The sequence below is a fragment of the Propithecus coquereli genome, unplaced genomic scaffold (genome assembly GCF_000956105.1).
Source record: "Propithecus coquereli isolate 6110/MARCELLA unplaced genomic scaffold, Pcoq_1.0 Scaffold53, whole genome shotgun sequence".
In the NCBI taxonomy this organism is placed as follows: Eukaryota; Metazoa; Chordata; class Mammalia; order Primates; family Indriidae; genus Propithecus; species Propithecus coquereli.
The window spans coordinates 1,429,337-1,446,114 of NW_012151174.1; the positions used below are offsets into that span (position 1 = coordinate 1,429,337).

The 16,778-nt window shown below is 54.9% G+C and overlaps 2 protein-coding genes across 3 annotated transcripts in view; both read right to left on the reverse strand.

The window, feature by feature from the left end:
- Positions 1–1,665: 1,665 nt before the first annotated feature.
- On the reverse strand, positions 1,666–9,271 carry TIMM50 (translocase of inner mitochondrial membrane 50 homolog (S. cerevisiae)). Its single transcript, XM_012657111.1, has 11 exons — positions 8,787–9,271; positions 7,783–7,933; positions 7,214–7,245; positions 6,972–6,993; positions 5,276–5,334; positions 5,064–5,183; positions 4,562–4,666; positions 4,357–4,455; positions 3,342–3,498; positions 2,893–2,999; positions 1,666–1,878 (listed from the first exon to the last, which is right to left on the reverse strand). Exons 1-11 carry the CDS (start codon positions 9,105–9,107, stop codon positions 1,777–1,779), a joined length of 1,275 nt encoding a protein of 424 aa, XP_012512565.1. The 5' UTR covers positions 9,108–9,271; the 3' UTR covers positions 1,666–1,776.
- A 1,013-nt stretch (positions 9,272–10,284) lies between these two features.
- Positions 10,285–16,778, reverse strand: part of SUPT5H (suppressor of Ty 5 homolog (S. cerevisiae)) — a 27,706-nt gene continuing 21,212 nt past the window's right edge. For both annotated transcript variants that reach the window (XM_012657029.1, XM_012657030.1), the window contains exons 19-30: positions 16,000–16,146; positions 15,780–15,905; positions 14,811–14,895; positions 14,397–14,516; positions 14,208–14,310; positions 13,995–14,122; positions 13,799–13,904; positions 13,222–13,380; positions 12,935–13,103; positions 12,619–12,822; positions 10,780–10,875; positions 10,285–10,701 (exon numbers count right to left, since the gene is read on the reverse strand). In XM_012657029.1, coding sequence (XP_012512483.1) covers positions 10,558–10,701; positions 10,780–10,875; positions 12,619–12,822; positions 12,935–13,103; positions 13,222–13,380; positions 13,799–13,904; positions 13,995–14,122; positions 14,208–14,310; positions 14,397–14,516; positions 14,811–14,895; positions 15,780–15,905; positions 16,000–16,146 — 1,587 coding nt within the window. In that variant the 3' untranslated portion in view covers positions 10,285–10,557. The remainder of the gene's footprint in view (positions 10,702–10,779; positions 10,876–12,618; positions 12,823–12,934; positions 13,104–13,221; positions 13,381–13,798; positions 13,905–13,994; positions 14,123–14,207; positions 14,311–14,396; positions 14,517–14,810; positions 14,896–15,779; positions 15,906–15,999; positions 16,147–16,778) is intronic.

Consider the following 16,778-nt stretch of genomic DNA (forward strand, 5'->3'; position numbering starts at 1 on the left):
ATATATAAAACCCGGCATGGATTAACCCATTTACTCCTCACAGCCACTGTACTGAAGTACTACCATCACCATTTTATTTTTTTCAGAGATGGGGTTTCACTCGTCACCCAGGTTAGAGTGCAGTGACGTGCTCATAGCTCACTGTAGCCTTGAACTCCTGGGATGAATCAATCCTTCTGCTTTGGCCTCCCACTAGCTGGGACTACAGGCACGGACCACCACACCTGGCTTTTTTTCATTTTTTTAGAGACAGGGTCTCGCTATGTTGCCCAAGCTGGTCTCATCTCCTGGCCTCAAGTGATCCTCCTGCCTCAGCCTCCCGAGTTGCTGGGATATAGGCCTAAACCACCAGGCCTGGCTCATCCTACACCATTTTAGAGATGAGGAAACTGAGGCAGAGGTGCCTTGCCTAAGGTTCACATTGCTTCCATTTGAATGCCTACATGGGAATGCCTCACTGAGCCTTCAAACCTTGCCTCTGAGGTGGGCGCTGTTATTTTATAAATGTAGAAACAGAGGCACTGAGAGGTGAAGTAACTGGGCCAGGCTCACAAGCCAAGCAGGAAGTGGTAGACCTTGGAATTAAACCCAATCTGGACCTCGTACTCTTAAATAGTACACACTGGTGCCATTCAATGCAGGAGCCAGGGGACGCATGTGGCCATTTAAATTTAAAAATAAAAAATAAAAATTCAGTTTCTCAGTCATAATAGCGACATTTCAAGTGCTCGATAGCACTACGTGGCCACTGTACTGGACAGTGTAGGTATAGGACATGGACCAAACATCACAGAAAGTTCACTGGAGATCACTACATCGTCTGCCTATTTTAGTTACGTGCCAACATTTAAAAATAAGGAGATTTGGCCAGGCTCGGAGGCTCACACCTGTAATCCCAGCACTTTAGGAGGCCGAGGTGGGAGGATCACTTGAGCCCAGGAGTTCAAAACCAGCCTGGGCAACACAGTGAGACCCTGTCGCTACAAAAAATAAAAAATTAGCTGGATGTGGTGGCATATGCCTATAGTTCTAGCTACTCGGGAGGCCGAGGCAGGAGGATCACTCGAGGCCAGGAATTCGAGGCTGCAGTGAGCTGATTGTAGTACTACTACACTCTAGCCTGGGCCACAGAGCGAAACCCTGCCTCTATTTAAAACAAAAAGGGGGGGGGGCGGTATGGGGGAGATTTAATAAAAATCCCAATTTCTAGCTTTTGAAAAATTGGAAAGTTGGACAGTCAGGCAACTCTAGGCCCACCTCCCCCAGCCGCAGCAGGCTGGAGCTAAGCAGCAGCTGTCCTCTTGAGACGGGGCAATCTGTGGTCCACCAGAGCCCACTGGACCCGTGCGTTACATTATTCCACAGCAGCCTGGCAGCTACCTGTCTCTGAAACCCCAGCTGCCGCCATCCTCGCTTCTCTTCTCTGCCATGGGGAATCTGGGGTCAGCGAGGGAGATGTACTTCCTGCAGATCACACAGCACACAGAAGACACAGCCAATCGGGGACCCAAGTTTTCAGATTCGCAGATTCAGGGTTAAAATCCAACCCTGATCTAAAGAGCACCCACTCCGTGCTTCGTAGCTCATCAGCCACCGTGGGACGATGACCCAGAGTCCCAGACCTCACCCTGATGCCCCCATCTGGAGACTCTCTGGACACAGCAGTTGTGGAGTCTGGATGCAATTTATTGGACATGTGGCCGCCCAAGCCTTGGTCTGGGAGCACTGGGGCCTGGGGCTCCAGACCCAGGCACTGAGTTTGTAGAGACCCAGAGGTCAGGGCTGTTTGGAGCGAGGCCACAAGCGGCTGGTGAGTGAGCCGAAGAGGAGGTTCTGCTTGTTGGACTTGGAGAGCTCGGCCAGGCGCTGCTGCTCCTCCTGGGGTCAGGCGGGGACAGACAAAAGACCGGCAGGGTCAGCCTGGGGTGGGCAGAGCCTCCTCCCAGACTCTCAGGTTCCCAGCTCTCAGCCCACCTTTCCTTCGGACCTTCACCCAGCTCAGACCCCTTTCCCCACACCCCCCACAGCCCCAGCCCAGACACTGGTAAGAGCCAGCAATGAGCCACAGAAACCCAGGCTCAGATGTTGGGGGGACGCCATACTCAAATCCCAGGCCCTCAGGGCCTTCACTCCTGAACCCCAGTAGCTTCTCAGGCCCAAAACTCCCATAATCCCCTTCCCTAGAACCCAAGGGCCCCTCCCCTGAATCCTGGGATCCTATCCTAGACCCTGTTACCCCAACCCGGATGCTAGTGACACCCTAGACCCAAACCCCATCGCCCTCTTCCCCAGACTGTATCATCCTGCTCCCTAGGCCCCCCTGTGCCTAGCCCTGAGTCCCATGACCCCTGTCCAGATGCTGGAGGTCCCCCAAGCTCTAGCCCTACCTTCAGGAATCAAACCCAGAATCTGGTCAACCTCAGCCTAGACCCCTGGGAAAGTCTTTCCCAGACATAATCCATCTCTTGGCCCCACTTCCAAATTACCAGGGTCCCACTAAGACCATCAGAACTCCTTCCCCACACCCTTGGATCAAGTGCCTAGGGATCATCTCTCTTTCCAGACCTATCTAAACCCACAGTCCATCTCCACAAGCTACCCCCAGACCTACTCAAGACTGTCAAGGGCAACCCCTCTCCCAGACCTATCCCAAACACATGCCATTTCCTGCTTCCTGTCCTCAGAGCAGGCTGCAGAATCAACTCACCCCCTCATCACAACAGCCCTACAAGACAGGCTGTGCTACATGCCCTGGTCAGACAGACACTGGGGCAAAAAAGAGTTGCTTGCTCAAGGTCAAACAGCCAAGCAGAGCACGGAGACAGGCTGCTCCAGGGCTCCTCCTTCAGGAGCCTCAAAACTGATCCTCTGGTCTGGGATCCGGGCACTGACCTGCTCTAGCCGGCTTTGCCGCTGTTTGAAAGCCGCCAGTGGGTCATCCTCCAGCGCGTAGTGCTCCAGCACGGTCCGGACATCCTCCACACCATTCAGTGCGATTGCTGTGGGCACACAGGCGGGGGGGGGGTCAGCCAGGCTTCTCAAGGCCAGAGGGAGGCAGAGCCCACAAGGTAAGGTGAGACACTGGGGGGGTCACTGCCACCTAGAATGCTTCTCAACATTCTGAAAGGGGTCCCCTGAACTTTCCCGAGTGTCCCCTAAACATTCCAGAGGAGCACCACGAACATTCTAAGAAGTTCCTAAAGACGCCAAGATGCTCAAGGACCTCCCACACTCAATTGTCCAGCTTTACACGAAAAGCAACCAGAATCAAACATCTATCATTCTTCTTGAGGGTCAGGGGCTCTGGGGTCAGAGGCCAGGAGGTCAGAGGTCAGCCTCACTCTTGAGGAAGGCAGACAGATCCAACAAGACCCGGTCATCAGAGTTGCCGTCCCAGGGCCGCAGGGCAACACCATTGTAGGGCTGTAGGCTAAAGGCCTCCTTCTTGCAGTCCACGACGACTACTCGGGCTGGGTCCCGATTCAGACATGAAATGTCCTAGGAGTGAGTGAGAGGTCAGGTTAATGTCCTGAGACACCACGAACGCACAGAGGGAGACCACACACACACACACGCACAGGGATCACCATGGCGGGGCCTCCTAAAGACCGCTTGGAGGATGGCATTAAATATCACAGGGAGCTGGGGAGCCAGTCACACAGATTCCTAGACCCAGGGCCCAGGCACATAGAGACCGATTCAGAGGTTCTCTGGGGAGGGAGGTAGGCACCTGCCTGTTGAGCCACTGTGGCAGGTGACTAGCATACACTGCAGGTGTAAGAACCTCTCCCACAGATAAAGAAGTACAGAGATCTGCAACACCCAGGCAGCCAGACAAAGACCCTCCAAGACCTTCAACCACAGCCCACAAACTTCTAAAGCTCCCAAAACAACGCAGAAGCCCAGATTCACCAAGACACAGACAGAAACCAACAGACACCCAGACGGATGGATACTTAAAGCCAGACCCACAGAGCCCCAAACAGATCACTGGCCACAGTAACAGACCCCAGGTCAAACAAACCCCAATGGTCTCGCCTGGGTGATTATAATTACACACAGTCCCAGAAACACTCAGTTACAGACAGAGAGAAAAACCAGCTTCCAAATGCTATGTCCCTACCATTCACCCAGCTGTCTTCCTTAGGGAGACCCCTCTTTCCCCCGACTCCTGCCCCCAGATTCTGAGGAAGGGCACAGAGGCCCAGCCAGGGAGGCTTGTGTCCTGCCAGAGGAATTGAATCTGGGAAGAACCACGAGCAGTGTTGAGGCTAGGGTCGGAGTTGGGCCCTCTTTCCCTAAGGCAGTGCCAGCCCCCCAAAGCCCAGAGGCCGACCCATGACCCCCACATGGCACCTTAACATGGTGCCCATCCATGTATCTCGTGGCGTCCCGGAATAGGCGGTAAGAGATGAAGCCATGGGGGTCCACGCTGTCAATGAGCGGAAACGCAGTCTGGGGGGGAAGGGAGAGAGAGAAAAGGTCAGGCCAAGCCCTGGCCCTCTGGCTCTCCCACGCCTCCCGCCACGCTGACCATCCCTGCTCTGCCCCAGAGCCTCACCATGCCCGTCTCCGAAGTGAAGATGACGATTTCGTACAAAGGGGCGAGCTGCTGGAACAAGGTCTCAATGCCTGGGCGCTTCTTAAACCTCCAGCCAGTGGCCAGCTGGGGAGACAATGAAGACAGTGAAACACTGGGACCCAGAGGCCCGCAGAGTTCCCAAGAGGGCGGAGACCCAGCCTGAGGGATTCCCAGAACCAGAGTTCTCCCCTGTCTTTGTGGCTTTTGGGGGTTCAGGAGTACCATGGCTGTGACTGAGGGTCTGGGTCCCAGAATAAGAGCTGACTCCTTTACGGCACTTACTGTGTGCCAAGGCACACCTACAGCAATCCCACAGAGTGGGTATTATCATTATTGCCTTTTGCCAGTTGAGGACAGCGAGGCGGTGAGAGGCGACACCTCCTCGCCAAGATCACGTAGCAGAGCTGGGGTGGAAGCTCGTGTCATCACAACCCAGCCGCCCAGGTCTATCCCCAACCCACTGCCTTCCACCAGGACACACCGACCACTCAGGGTGCAAGAGGACGCCAGTGAGCTCCAAGACGAGCGTGTAGGGCGGCTGGTAGTACGGCTCCTGCAGAGGGTCTGGGAGAAGGCAAGGGCTGGTGGGCTCGATGATCATCTGTGGGAGAGGGACAGCACGGGGGCACTCAGACAAGGAGGCCGGGCACTGGAGAGGGAGGGACGGGGACTCGGCCCAGGGCACCTGCTCACCTGTCTATAATCTTTGAAATATTTGTATGTCCGGCGCAACTGCTGTACCAGAATTGGATCTAGGAGAACACCAGGCACAAAGGGATTCCAAGATAAGCCACTGCTCAACCTCCCAGACAAACCAGGGGTTTATTATCTACGTTTCTAGGTCCAAAGGTAGAAGACAATGATATACCTACCACCAGACAGGAACAAAGATATGTATTTACCTGCCCCCATTTTAAGCTGAATACTCATATCCACAGACTACACAGGTATAAAACAGAACGTCTATATACATCGGCCCACTTAAAACCCACATTCATATAAATCTGACATTATGCCAATGTATTTAGTCCATCCTGAACCACTAGGTTTCCAGATCTGCCCACTTTAAGCCAGCATGCTAAGTCTAATTAAACCACAAATATATTATTATAAACACATCTGTACACTTTAAGCCAGGGGTTCTCAAATAAGAACAATTTTGTCTCCCTTTTCCCCTGGGAAATTTGGCAAAGTCTGGAGACATACACACATTTTTTGAGACAGGGGCTTGGTGTTACCCAGGCTGGCTTCAAACTCCTGGGCTGAAGTGATCCTCCCACCGCAGCTTTCCAAGTAGCCGGGCCTACAGAGGCACCATTGAACTAACTTCTGAAGATATTTTTGATTGTTACAACACTGGCATCTAGTGGATATATGCCTAGGATGCTGCTAAACATCCTACAATGCACACGGCCGTCCCCCACAACAAGAATTACCTTGTCCAAAGTATCAAACCAGGTGAAAAGCCCTGGTTTAAATGAATATACTGGATCCAGTTTGAAACAGCAAACTTACATGACTGCTTGCCTACTTCAATACAGTATTTTTAGTCCCGTTCTATCTACGGGCCTGCCTCTTAAAAACCACAATATTAAAACCAGCTAATAGCCACATAAGAGTGATAGGGTACCAAAAAATGAAAGAAAATAAAACCCAAAAAACCAATTAAGCTAGTAAACTTATACATTTTAAACCTGCATGTTTACCTGCCCAATTTAAACCAGTATATTGATTTAAGCCAGTATGATTCCACATCTGTCCAGTTAAAACAGCACTTACCCACCTGCCCAGTTTAAAACAATCAATGTATTAACATGCCTGTTTGCAAACTTCCCCGGCACAAACAGGTGGCTTTCTGGACCCACCAATTTTATTCTTCTCCTGGGAAGGGCCAGGTGTAACAGAATTGACAACTACTCTCTACTATCCAATTTGTCAGCAACTCCCCACCAAAAGCAGGTTAACCAAAGGAGGAAGGAGGAAGGAGGCATTGTTTTGGAAATGAGGAGGGAGCCGGATGGGGTAGGGACTTGGGGGGTAACAAAAAGAGGCTGTCATAAAGAGGAGGGGGTTAGGGGCTGCAGCTGCTCAATCTAAGGCACAGGAAGCCATGTGTCTGGAGATAGGCGTCCCTGTCTCCCCAAGCCCTCCCACCCCGGGCTCCCCTCCCCCATCTGTCCCTGACCATCTGCTCCAGGGGCTGAGGGGCCAGAGAAGGGGGCTGGGGCTTTGTAATGCTCCTCCCCCGAAAGCTATCCAGCTGCTGCCCCCCCCACCTCACCCACAGAAAGAGGAGGGGCTAGGGACATCAGATGGGGAGGGAGACATCCCTACAAATGGCAGAGTTGGGAAGGTCAGGGGACCCCAGAATCTGTGCTTATTTACTCACCATTGTCGAATTCATCAGGAATCTGGGAGGTAGAGAGAAAATGAAAGGTTTGGGATGGCAAAGGCAAAACCCTATCACACCCAGAAAAGGAATCTCCAGGGCCCCAAGGCGAGTAGAAAAAGGTCCCTGGGAGGGACAGGCTCACTCCAGGCCAGAAATGAGTCTAAACAGACCAAAAGGGATCCCCTCTCATACCCATGGGTTAGGACTCCTGGCAAGTCCTCAGTCTCTTTCCCCCTCACCTTGGCACCGGTTTCATCCACAGGGTTGTTTCCTGCAAGGGAGACAGGGATGAACGAGACGCACTGGGGCCCAGTCTCCTGGGTCTTGAGGAAGGGGATGAGTCTGGACTCTTGGGTCTGTGCGAAGAAAGCTAAAAGCACAGACTCCTGGATTCAAGAGAGGAGGAGGGTGGGAGCCAGGATTCCTGGGTCTTTGAGCGAAAGGGGGCCAGGGCAAGGCCTCCTGGGTCTCTGAGGGATAAAGGAACTAGGGCAAGGGCTGGGCCTTTTGGTGCTGAGGGAAGACAAAGCTTAGGAGACTGGTGCAGGTCTGTCCTTCTCCATCTTCCCCTCTTCCCTGGAGCCTGGTACAGGAACCAACTAGAAAGAGCAGAACCTTAAGCAGAAGGAGAAGGCAAAAGAAAGGAGATTTCCTCAGTTTCCAAAGTAGGTATCCTAGTTGGCTGCCCTATTGAAGAAGGAGCCGGGCCATGAAGATGAGAGAAGCTCTTAGGGAGTATGAGAGGGAGGTTCCACAGTGGAATTTGGGAGGTCCAGAAAACAGGGGCGGGGGTGGGGGCGGCACTCACCGAAGATGTAGACAACACTCACGGTCCCACCAGCTCCAAGCAGCCCAGCAAGCCAGAGCGCAACCTTTTTGGCATAGCTGGGACCCTCTGAGCGCGGCTGCTGCTGCGGCCCCTGTGCCTTCGTGCCCCCGCGGCTCCCAATCTCTGCGGCCTGCGATCGAAGAAGTGGAGGTCGGCCAAGAGGGAAGAGAGGTCAGGATGATTCCGGCAGGCCGGTCCAAGAAAAATCAAGGTCGCGATCCAAGAAGCAGACACCCACATAGCTGTGGACATTGTGTCCCTGCAGGGGCAGCCGAGAGACTAGGCCCCCTCAGAGGGTCAAAACGGTCAAAAGTAGACTGCCCGGAGCCAGGATGCTAAGGCGTGGAAAGCTGACAGGCCAGGTGCCCAGATCGGGATGCCTGAAGCAAGGGGACCGAGGGCAGACAGGGGACAGGAGGGCGAGTTAAGATATCCGGAAGTCTCGGGCTCAAGGTAGCCGAGTACAGAGGGGAAGGGATGGAAGCGGAGGTGGGGAAAGGCGATCACTCGTCTGGGGCTTGGGGGAAGTAGGCCACAGAAGTGATAGACGTGGAGGTCGGAATGGCTGGGTCTCTGTCAACATGGAGGCAGGTCGAATCGGAAGCCTGAACATCTACCTCACCACGCCACCACCACCGACGCGGAGCAAATACGCCCAAGGCCAGGCTGGGACCTCAGCGTCCCAAGCCCCTGCCCCTCAAGTATCACCTGAGTGGTCACTGAGATGGGGAGCAGGTGATCCCCTTCCCCGGCGCCCAGGTGGGTGGGAGGTGGGGGTCTAGAGGATGCACCTGGGCGCCCAGCATCCAGCCCAAGCGAGCAAGTGTTGTCCACTCGGAAGGCGGGGAAGCGCCCCGAAACGCGGGCGGCGTTTCATTCAACACCCTGAGGTGCGGCGTCCTAGAACCCCCAGACGGCGGCGATATGTCCGTAACTCCAAGAAGAGGCCCCTGCACCGAGGGCGCCACACTCGTTCGGCTAACCTGGTCTGGGGTCCGGGGGGGCGGCGTCGCCAGCCTCGTGCACAGTCCCCGCGCGCCCAGCCGAAGACCGCCCCGCAAGCGCGAGAACAGTGCCGCCGAGGCCGCCATCTTGCGCTGACGCCACGCGGCTCCGCCCACTCGCTCCCTCTTCGTCCTCCCCGGGCCGGGGCTACCGCCAATAAGGGCGCGGGGGCGGGGCGGGTGGACGGGAGCCCGAGAGAGACAAAAGGCTTCGGGACGCTTGGCGCTGGCGAGCTCGACTTTGACCAGTCTCCTGACTGCCCTGCGGTGCGCCAACTGGGATACAAAGTCATCCGGCATTATGCTCCGATTGGGCCGCACAGAGCGCCACTTCCCCTGCAAAACTTGACGTGGCGGGGACAGGGATCACACCCATTACTCAGAGGTGAAGCTAAGATCATAATGAAGGAATCCATTATCTGCCCGATTTGTCCAAAAAGCAAATAGTCACCAGTCAGGTGGCTCCTCTCACCCTCTGCAGGAGTCTGCCTTCACCTCCCAATTATCAGAGGTAGGAACTGAGGCCCTGAAAGTGGGCTGAAAAGCCAGCCCTCAAAAACTATTTTCCTCACGTGGAGCTGGGAGGCCGAATCTGTCTTCTCTCCTTGTTCCCTCCTACCCTGAGTTTCTGTAAAGGATCGGAGAGCCAACCATTTCTTCTGGGGCTCAGCAGCATGTCTGGCTGGGTAGGGCTCATTGCAAGCAAGCGAGAAACAACGAATCAGAGGCTACAGGTGAATCACCCCCAAATTATTTTGAGTAGCAGGCAAGTTTACTTATGTAAACTCTAAAAACATAAACACTAAGGTAGCAAAAGTACAATGTCAGGCAAGGGAAAGCCACCAAATTCAGGGCTGTGGTTACTTTTGGAGGGGAATGGATTGGGGGCCTACTGAAGGGGGTCCTAACTATGTGGTGGTACATATTGTTTCCTAAGCGGGGTGATGGGGACATGGGTGTTCCTGGTGTATCTTTTTGAACATCTAAAATATTTTATAATACATTTGTAAAAAGACATGAAAAATGAGGAAGGAAAGAGGTTCAAGGTACTAAAACCACATTCTCTACACTGCTCCCACTCATGCCCCAGGTCATCAGACAAGCTACAGTTATTTTGGTGTCACTGCTATTAGGGCTCAATGAAAAGGACCATCGAGTGCTGTATGCTGCACCATAGGAGGAATTTAGGTTTGCTGGGGAACATTAACTGATTTCACATAGCGTAAGTCATGCCTGAATAAGACACCACTTCATCAATCACATGGCAAGTTCTGTTCTACTCATCTCTGTCTGATGTGGTCTCATACATTCCTCTCAATAGCGCTCTGGGGCAGGCACTGTAATTATTTTCTGGATGGGGAAACAGGACTTAGGTAGGACCCAGTTATTTGCCCCAACCACAAAGCAAGGAAGTGGAATCTGCAAATAACTCCACTTACAAAAAGACCCCTCTCTGTCACACACACGCAGGACTTTTGACCAAACAGCTTCTTTTTATTGAAAGAATCTAACACAAAAGCAAGCTGGAGGGAGGTGGTAAAAGAAGTTGGGAATCAGACTCTGCTCTGATTCCCGTGAGTATCGGGGAGGGAGAAGATGAAAACCTAGAAAGGAAAAGAAAAGGAAATCCAGAAAAATTAGCCTAGTCCTGCCCCAGGCCCAGGATCTTGTGTCAGGGCCAAAGGGCCAGGGAGGAGGGTCACTCTTCATCTGCGCGATTATCTGCCGAAGTCCACCCACTCTGCCCGACTTAGGCTTCCAGGAGCTTCCCCAGGAAGCGGAGGTTGAGAATCTTGAGCTGCTCGTCGAGGTCCATGCGGACAATGCCATCCTCACCATCGATGCTCAACAGGACACCTGTGGCTTCCCGATCCTCACCCAGGATCACTTTTACCTGGGGGTGGGAGGCACGTGGTCAGGGTCCCATGTCAGCAGCCCACTGCCCCCTCATCTCCTTGTCCCCTCCCCTTACCTTGTTATTCTTGGTGGGGGTGATGGGCTCCAGGTGCTCACTGGAAATGCTGACAACCTTCTCACTATCCTTCAGATACACGGAGCACATGCCTCCCTGGAGGGTGGGGACAGCCTGGTCAGCTTGTCCTGCTCCTGACACAGGACTATGGCCCACACTACAGGGGACACAGGCTCAGGACTCATTCTGAGAAATCAAGTCACTTTCTGACACAGGGACAGGAAAGGCCAAAGCTGGGCCTGGTTCCAAGGCCTGAGGCCTTTGGTTTGTGGGACAGGGTGGGTGGAGCGGGGCGACCTGATCAGCAAAGCACCAGAACGAAACTAACTTAGGTCAAAAGGGAGACTGCTTCTCTGGCCCTTGACTCTTATGTCCCAAACTGGCCTCAGCTTCTTCCCCATACCTCCTCCTCCTGGGCCCTGGTTACAAGGACAGTCCCCAGCCAGAGCTCTGGACCTCATCTTGGTCACCTCCCTCACCAACAACCCTCCAGCTCTGAGGCCTGTCCATTCTGCCTCCTGAAGGTCTTTCTCACCTCCCTCCCACCTCTCCATCCTACAGCCCCACCCTACTGCAGCCTAACCTCCCCTTGGGCTCCTGGCCCCAGTCTCACCACCCCCAATATGCCCCTGATACAGCAACACAGAATTAATTCCAAATCACAGATCCCATCCCACCACTCTCCTGCTTAGATTCCTCCATAACTCCTCTGTGCCCTCTGGACAGTCCAAGTTCCCCAGGCTGGCACATGGTCTGGCCCTGGCCTGGCCCTGGCCACTTCCCTGGTCTCATCCTTCCCGTTCCCCTTGGCTCTTTATGTTCCAGCCACAACAAACATACTTCGGCTCCCCAAATCCAGCAGGCTTTACCTCACCTCCAGGCCTTTGCACATCAAACTTCCTCCATTTGGGACACATTCAACCCCAGTCATTTCTTAGCTTACTCCTATTCTTTCTTCAGGTCTTGGCTCAGATGTCTCCTTCTCCAGAAAGCCCTCCCTGACTCCCCCCAAAGTTGGGTAACATGGCTCCTGATAGCTCCCCTTGCCCTCTGGGCTTCCTCCATCCCAGCTCTGCCCACTCTGGGCTGTCGCTGTCGAGGGACATGTCTAAACATGTCTATCTCCCCCAGTGGAATGTGAGGTTCATGAGGGCAGAAACTGTCTTGGTCTCTGGTGTTTGTTTAATCAATTCAATTAATATTTATTAAAGGGCCAAAAAGGCGCCAGTCCTTCATCTAGGAAGTAGGCATCCTAAGGAATAAAACCCAGGCTTGATAATCACAGCATCATGCCAGGGCAAATGTCACGTTTTGAGGCAGGAGGTAGACGACATGAAGAATTACATGGACCTGTCACAGGCAGACCTGAGATAGCCTAGGCGCTTCCCTGAAGGGTGAGCATGCGTTAACTAGACAAAGAATGAAACTAAGACAAAGTATACGTGCAAAACCTTGAGGCTGGAGGGAACTCGGTGAGTCTGGGGAAGGGAGAACCCGGGGGTTTGGGTGCCTGGCGCTAAGCCTGAGCCTGGCACAGAGGCAGCACTCGGTGCAAGTTACTGAACTATCTCTCAAAGGAATACGTGAAAAAGCAAACACACTCCTGTGTGCCGGGCACTGTTCCAGGCTACGGGGGCTCAGCCTCAAGCACGACAGGCAGAAGTGAGCGGAGCAAGCAGAAATCCCTGCATTCTAAACCTTTCCTCATCTGCTTCTTCAGCTATACATGGGTACTTGAATATGTGGTTACACAGTTAAAAGGGAAAAAAAGTAACCACAGAGATCAAGGGGTACCAAGGAGAGGATGCCTGCCCACCCACCACCCTGGGCCCCACGTACCGTGACGCTGCGGATGACACCTGTCTGTCCCACCACCTGTGTATCCAGGTAGGTGTCCCGCACCTTCACCTGGATGTCAGTGGTTACCCAGTCGCTAGAGTTCTGCTCAATGCCTGAGCCTGGTGTGTGGGGGTTGTAGCCACCAGGGGAGGGGGCTCCGGGTGTCATCGGACTGTAGCCAACAGGGCTGGGGCTGGGGCTAGCCTGCAAGGGAAAGCGGGAACGCCATTGGGAAGAGTCATCTGGCCTGGCTCTTCCTATAGGCCTGAGACGGCCCTAGCCCACTACCCTCAAGGACAGGCAGGCTGACCAGTACCTGATAGGCCATGGGTGAGGGCGTGGGATGGTAGCTGGCTGGAGAGTGGGTGTTCTGGTACCCTGCTGGGCTAGGTGCCACCTGGTGGTAGCTCTGGGGGCTGGGGCTAGGCTGATAGGAGCCTTGCGGGGAGGGGGCGGCATAGGGGGAGAACTGGTCTGTGTTGTACCTGCAGAGACAAGGAGAGACGCGGGTATTTGCTGGGGCAGGAAAAGGAAAGGTGGTGGTGGCAGTGGGGAGGGTTTGGGCAGGGGTAGATGGATTAGTGCTGGCCCCAGTGGACTCACATGGCCGGCGTCCCTGGCGTCTGTGGGTTGTACTGAGGGTTGACCTGTGGGGATGAGGGGTCTGGGTAGCCGGGTGTCTGGGGATTGGGGGTTCCCCCATAAGCCTGTGGGGACGGGGTGGGTTCGTCATCGAAGGCATACTCGTATTCTTCCTCAGCCCTGTTGGGGAGAGAAGTCTGTTGAGGATGACTGTGGTGACAGTAATGCAGCAGATGCTTCCAGAATGGTACTATACACCAGGCCCAAACTGAAGCAATTTCATTCTCAAAGGAGCCCCTTCCAGGCGTTCCTGACGCTGTCTTCACTCCACAGCTGAGACCGCGATGCGGAGAGATGAGGCTGCCAGCCCAGGATCACGCAACCCCAAGCCCACGGCAACCACAGTGCGCTCCTGTGGCTGGCGCTGGAGAGGAGGCTGCCTTTCCCTGCCCGCGGCCATGCCTACTCCTTCCCGTGGACCAGCCCGGGCCGAAGCAGAGAATTCAGGGTGGGCCCCACAGACCCTGTGTCGCCCAGACACGCATGACCATTCCCCACACCCCAGCCCACACCCAGGCCTCAGGGAAGCTGCTCTCACCGTGACGGGGTGTTGGGGTTGTTAGGGTCCCAGGCCCCGCTCTGGGCAGGAGTGCGGCTGCCGTCATGCAGGGGCGTCTGTGAGCCGTAATGCGGGGTGCGGCTGCCTAGAGTAGGGGAGAGCAATGTGTCCGTCAGTTCTGTCCTGTCTCCAGGTCCTCTCATCACCCCTCTTCCCTGTCCCTGGGAACACTCACCATCCTGGAGAGGTGTCTGGGAGCCGTACATGGGCGTACGGGAGCCGGAGCCGTACATGGGCGTCTGGGAGCCATACATGGGCGTCCGCCCATAGGTCGAGGTCATGCCACCTGGGCGCCGAGAGCCCCTGTGCACACGGAGAATAAATGCGGTGAATAGAGGCCTCTCACCGGCCAGCAAGCGCCCCCCGACCTCCCTGGCCCTGCCCATACACTGTGGTGAGGCGCTGGCGGTCCACAGAGATGGTCTGGCAGGTGGAGTGCAGCTCCACACGGGCCGTGGACTCTGTGGCATCCTTCACCACGCCAATGTAACCTGCCGGGGGCGGGGAGGGGAGGTCAGGGCAGGGGCCTTCCTTCACCAGGCCCCTCCCCGGGCCTCCAAACAGCCTCGAAGGTCACCTTTGTAGGGCCCCTGGGAGATGCGCACGGTCTGGCCGATGAGTTCGTTGTCTCTCCGCCCCCGGCCCCTGCTCATGCCGCCGCCGCCACCACCTGGGCTACCAAAGCCGCCGCACTGACCTGGGGAGGGAGAATGTCACCAGTCCCCCAGGGCCCCCTCAAGCACCCCTCTTCACTTGCTTCACTCCCTGCTACTTAGGTGAGGAGCCTCCTCTGCCCGGCCCCCGCCCCTGGGCTTGCCCATCATAGACCTCGGCACTCGGATGGGATGTCACTGTGGGGTTAGGTCTGTCCTCCTGTGGGATGAGCCCCCTAATGACAGGGCCCAGCCCCAGGGCAGGTGCTCAGTGTGGGCTGAACGACCCCCTCTCCCCCAGCCCCACCCCAACGCGCCCCTGGCCCCTGACCTCTCACCTCCAGCACTGGGGTGCATGGGGCTGCTGATCCGGGGGCTCATAGGGGAAAAGCCACCCATGGTGGAGTTGGTCACATCTCGGGGCTAGGGGAGGGGCAAGGAGTAAACTGGCAGTCAGGGAATGGGGGTGGCAGGGCCTGGGTGACAGGCCCCCAACCCCCATACCACAGACTGCCTCCACCCTGGCAGCCATCCCTCCCTCCTTCTGCTTGATAATGCCTCAACTTCTTTTGGGGGCAACTGCCACCCCTCTGCCACTGTGAGCCTGTCAATCAAGAGGCCTGGGCCTCCCCTGCCCAAAGTGTGGGACAGAAATTTGGCTAGTTAGAAATTTAAGCTCCTGGAGACACAAAAACTGCAAACCATGGGAAGTCATGCCACGTGCAGGTCCCTGAGGAGACGACGCCTCCTGCTGGCAGCTTCCCAGACCCCAGGCCTGATTTCCTATCGGATGCCAACTTCCCTGCAATCCCACCCTCAGGGTCTTTGCACTTGCTGCTCCACCAAGATATTCATGATTCTCCGTCCCTTCATTCAGGTCTCTGCTCAAATGTCGCCTCCTAAGGAGGCCTTTTTTACCCTCCTGTCTAAAGCAGCAGTCCCTTCATTCCCTGTCTCCTTACACTGCTTTATTTTTCTTCACCGTGCTCGCCATCACCTCACATTGTATTAAGTATGTAAGTATTTGCATGTTCATCTCGGGGGTATCAGCTCTAGGAGAGCAGAGATTTTCGTCTCATTTGCTGCTGAATCACCTAGCAGGTGCCCAATTAAACTAAATGAATAAATAATTCAGTGAACAGCTCAGAATCCCAAATAAACCTTTTTCTCACTCTTTGCCAAGGACCTAACAATAACATTTTCTCTCCTAATCCCTCACAGGCCCCATCTTTTCTCTCCTACAACCAGGCAAGGCGGGACAGCCGAGCCAGGTACCTGACAGCCAGGGTGCGTCACGCCTGCCTCACCTTTGAGCCCCCGGCCAGCACCAGGTGGCGGGTCTTGCAGACAAACATGCCCCCGTTCTCCACCAGTTTCTTGCAATGCAGGAAGGCGAAGCTGCGATAAAGATGTCGAATCTCCCCCTCCCGGCCCTAATGGGGGAGAGAAGAGTCACTCTCATGAGGTCATGCCCTGCCCCACCCCAGCTCTTTCAGATGCAGCTCAAGGGCAGCAACTTGTACTCACTGAATGGGGACCGTCAATGACCTTGACGATATCTTTCACGTGAATGTTGTTCTGTTCTGAGTCCAGGGCCACGGCAAAGCGGTTGTCCTTTTTCCGGGTCACAGCCTGATGCCTGACAGTCACCACCTTCCCATGCATGTTCAGCACCTACAGAGGAGGTGGGGAGGTGGAGGGGGGAGGAGTAGAAGGGAGTGACGTGGAGCAGGGCTTCCCTACAGTGGGATGATCTTTCCCTGTGGGACACTGTCCCAAACTCTGCAGGATGTCTAGACTCCCCGGCTGTGGGGCAGGCCTTCAGAGTGTCACCCCTTAGGTCAACCAAAAATGCTCCCAATCATTCTAAAATACTCTTTGGGAGGAAACTCCACCATGATTGAGCATGGGAACCTGAGAGATGGGGGGAGGGGCTGATAGTAACACAATGGCCGATTGTTTACCTATCACTCTGTGTTAGACTCCTCAAGACTTCGCTGAGGCATCGAAACTGCCCTCTGAGGTGGACTCTATCATGATTCCCATCTTATGGGGGGGAACCTCAGGCCCAGAGAGGGTGAGTCACTAGCCCAGGGTCACAAAGCCCAGGAGCAACAGAGCTGAGATGTGGATCTGGAGTCCAGGGTCCTAAGTACTACGCTCTGTGACGCCCACATCCACGAGGAAGGCCTCAAGAGAGGAGGGCAGATGGAGCATTCTGTCCTTGAGGGAGTGCCAAATGCCAGGGTACGTATCTAATCTCAGGATTCATTCGTGACAAATGAAGTAGATGCGGCCATTAGGCC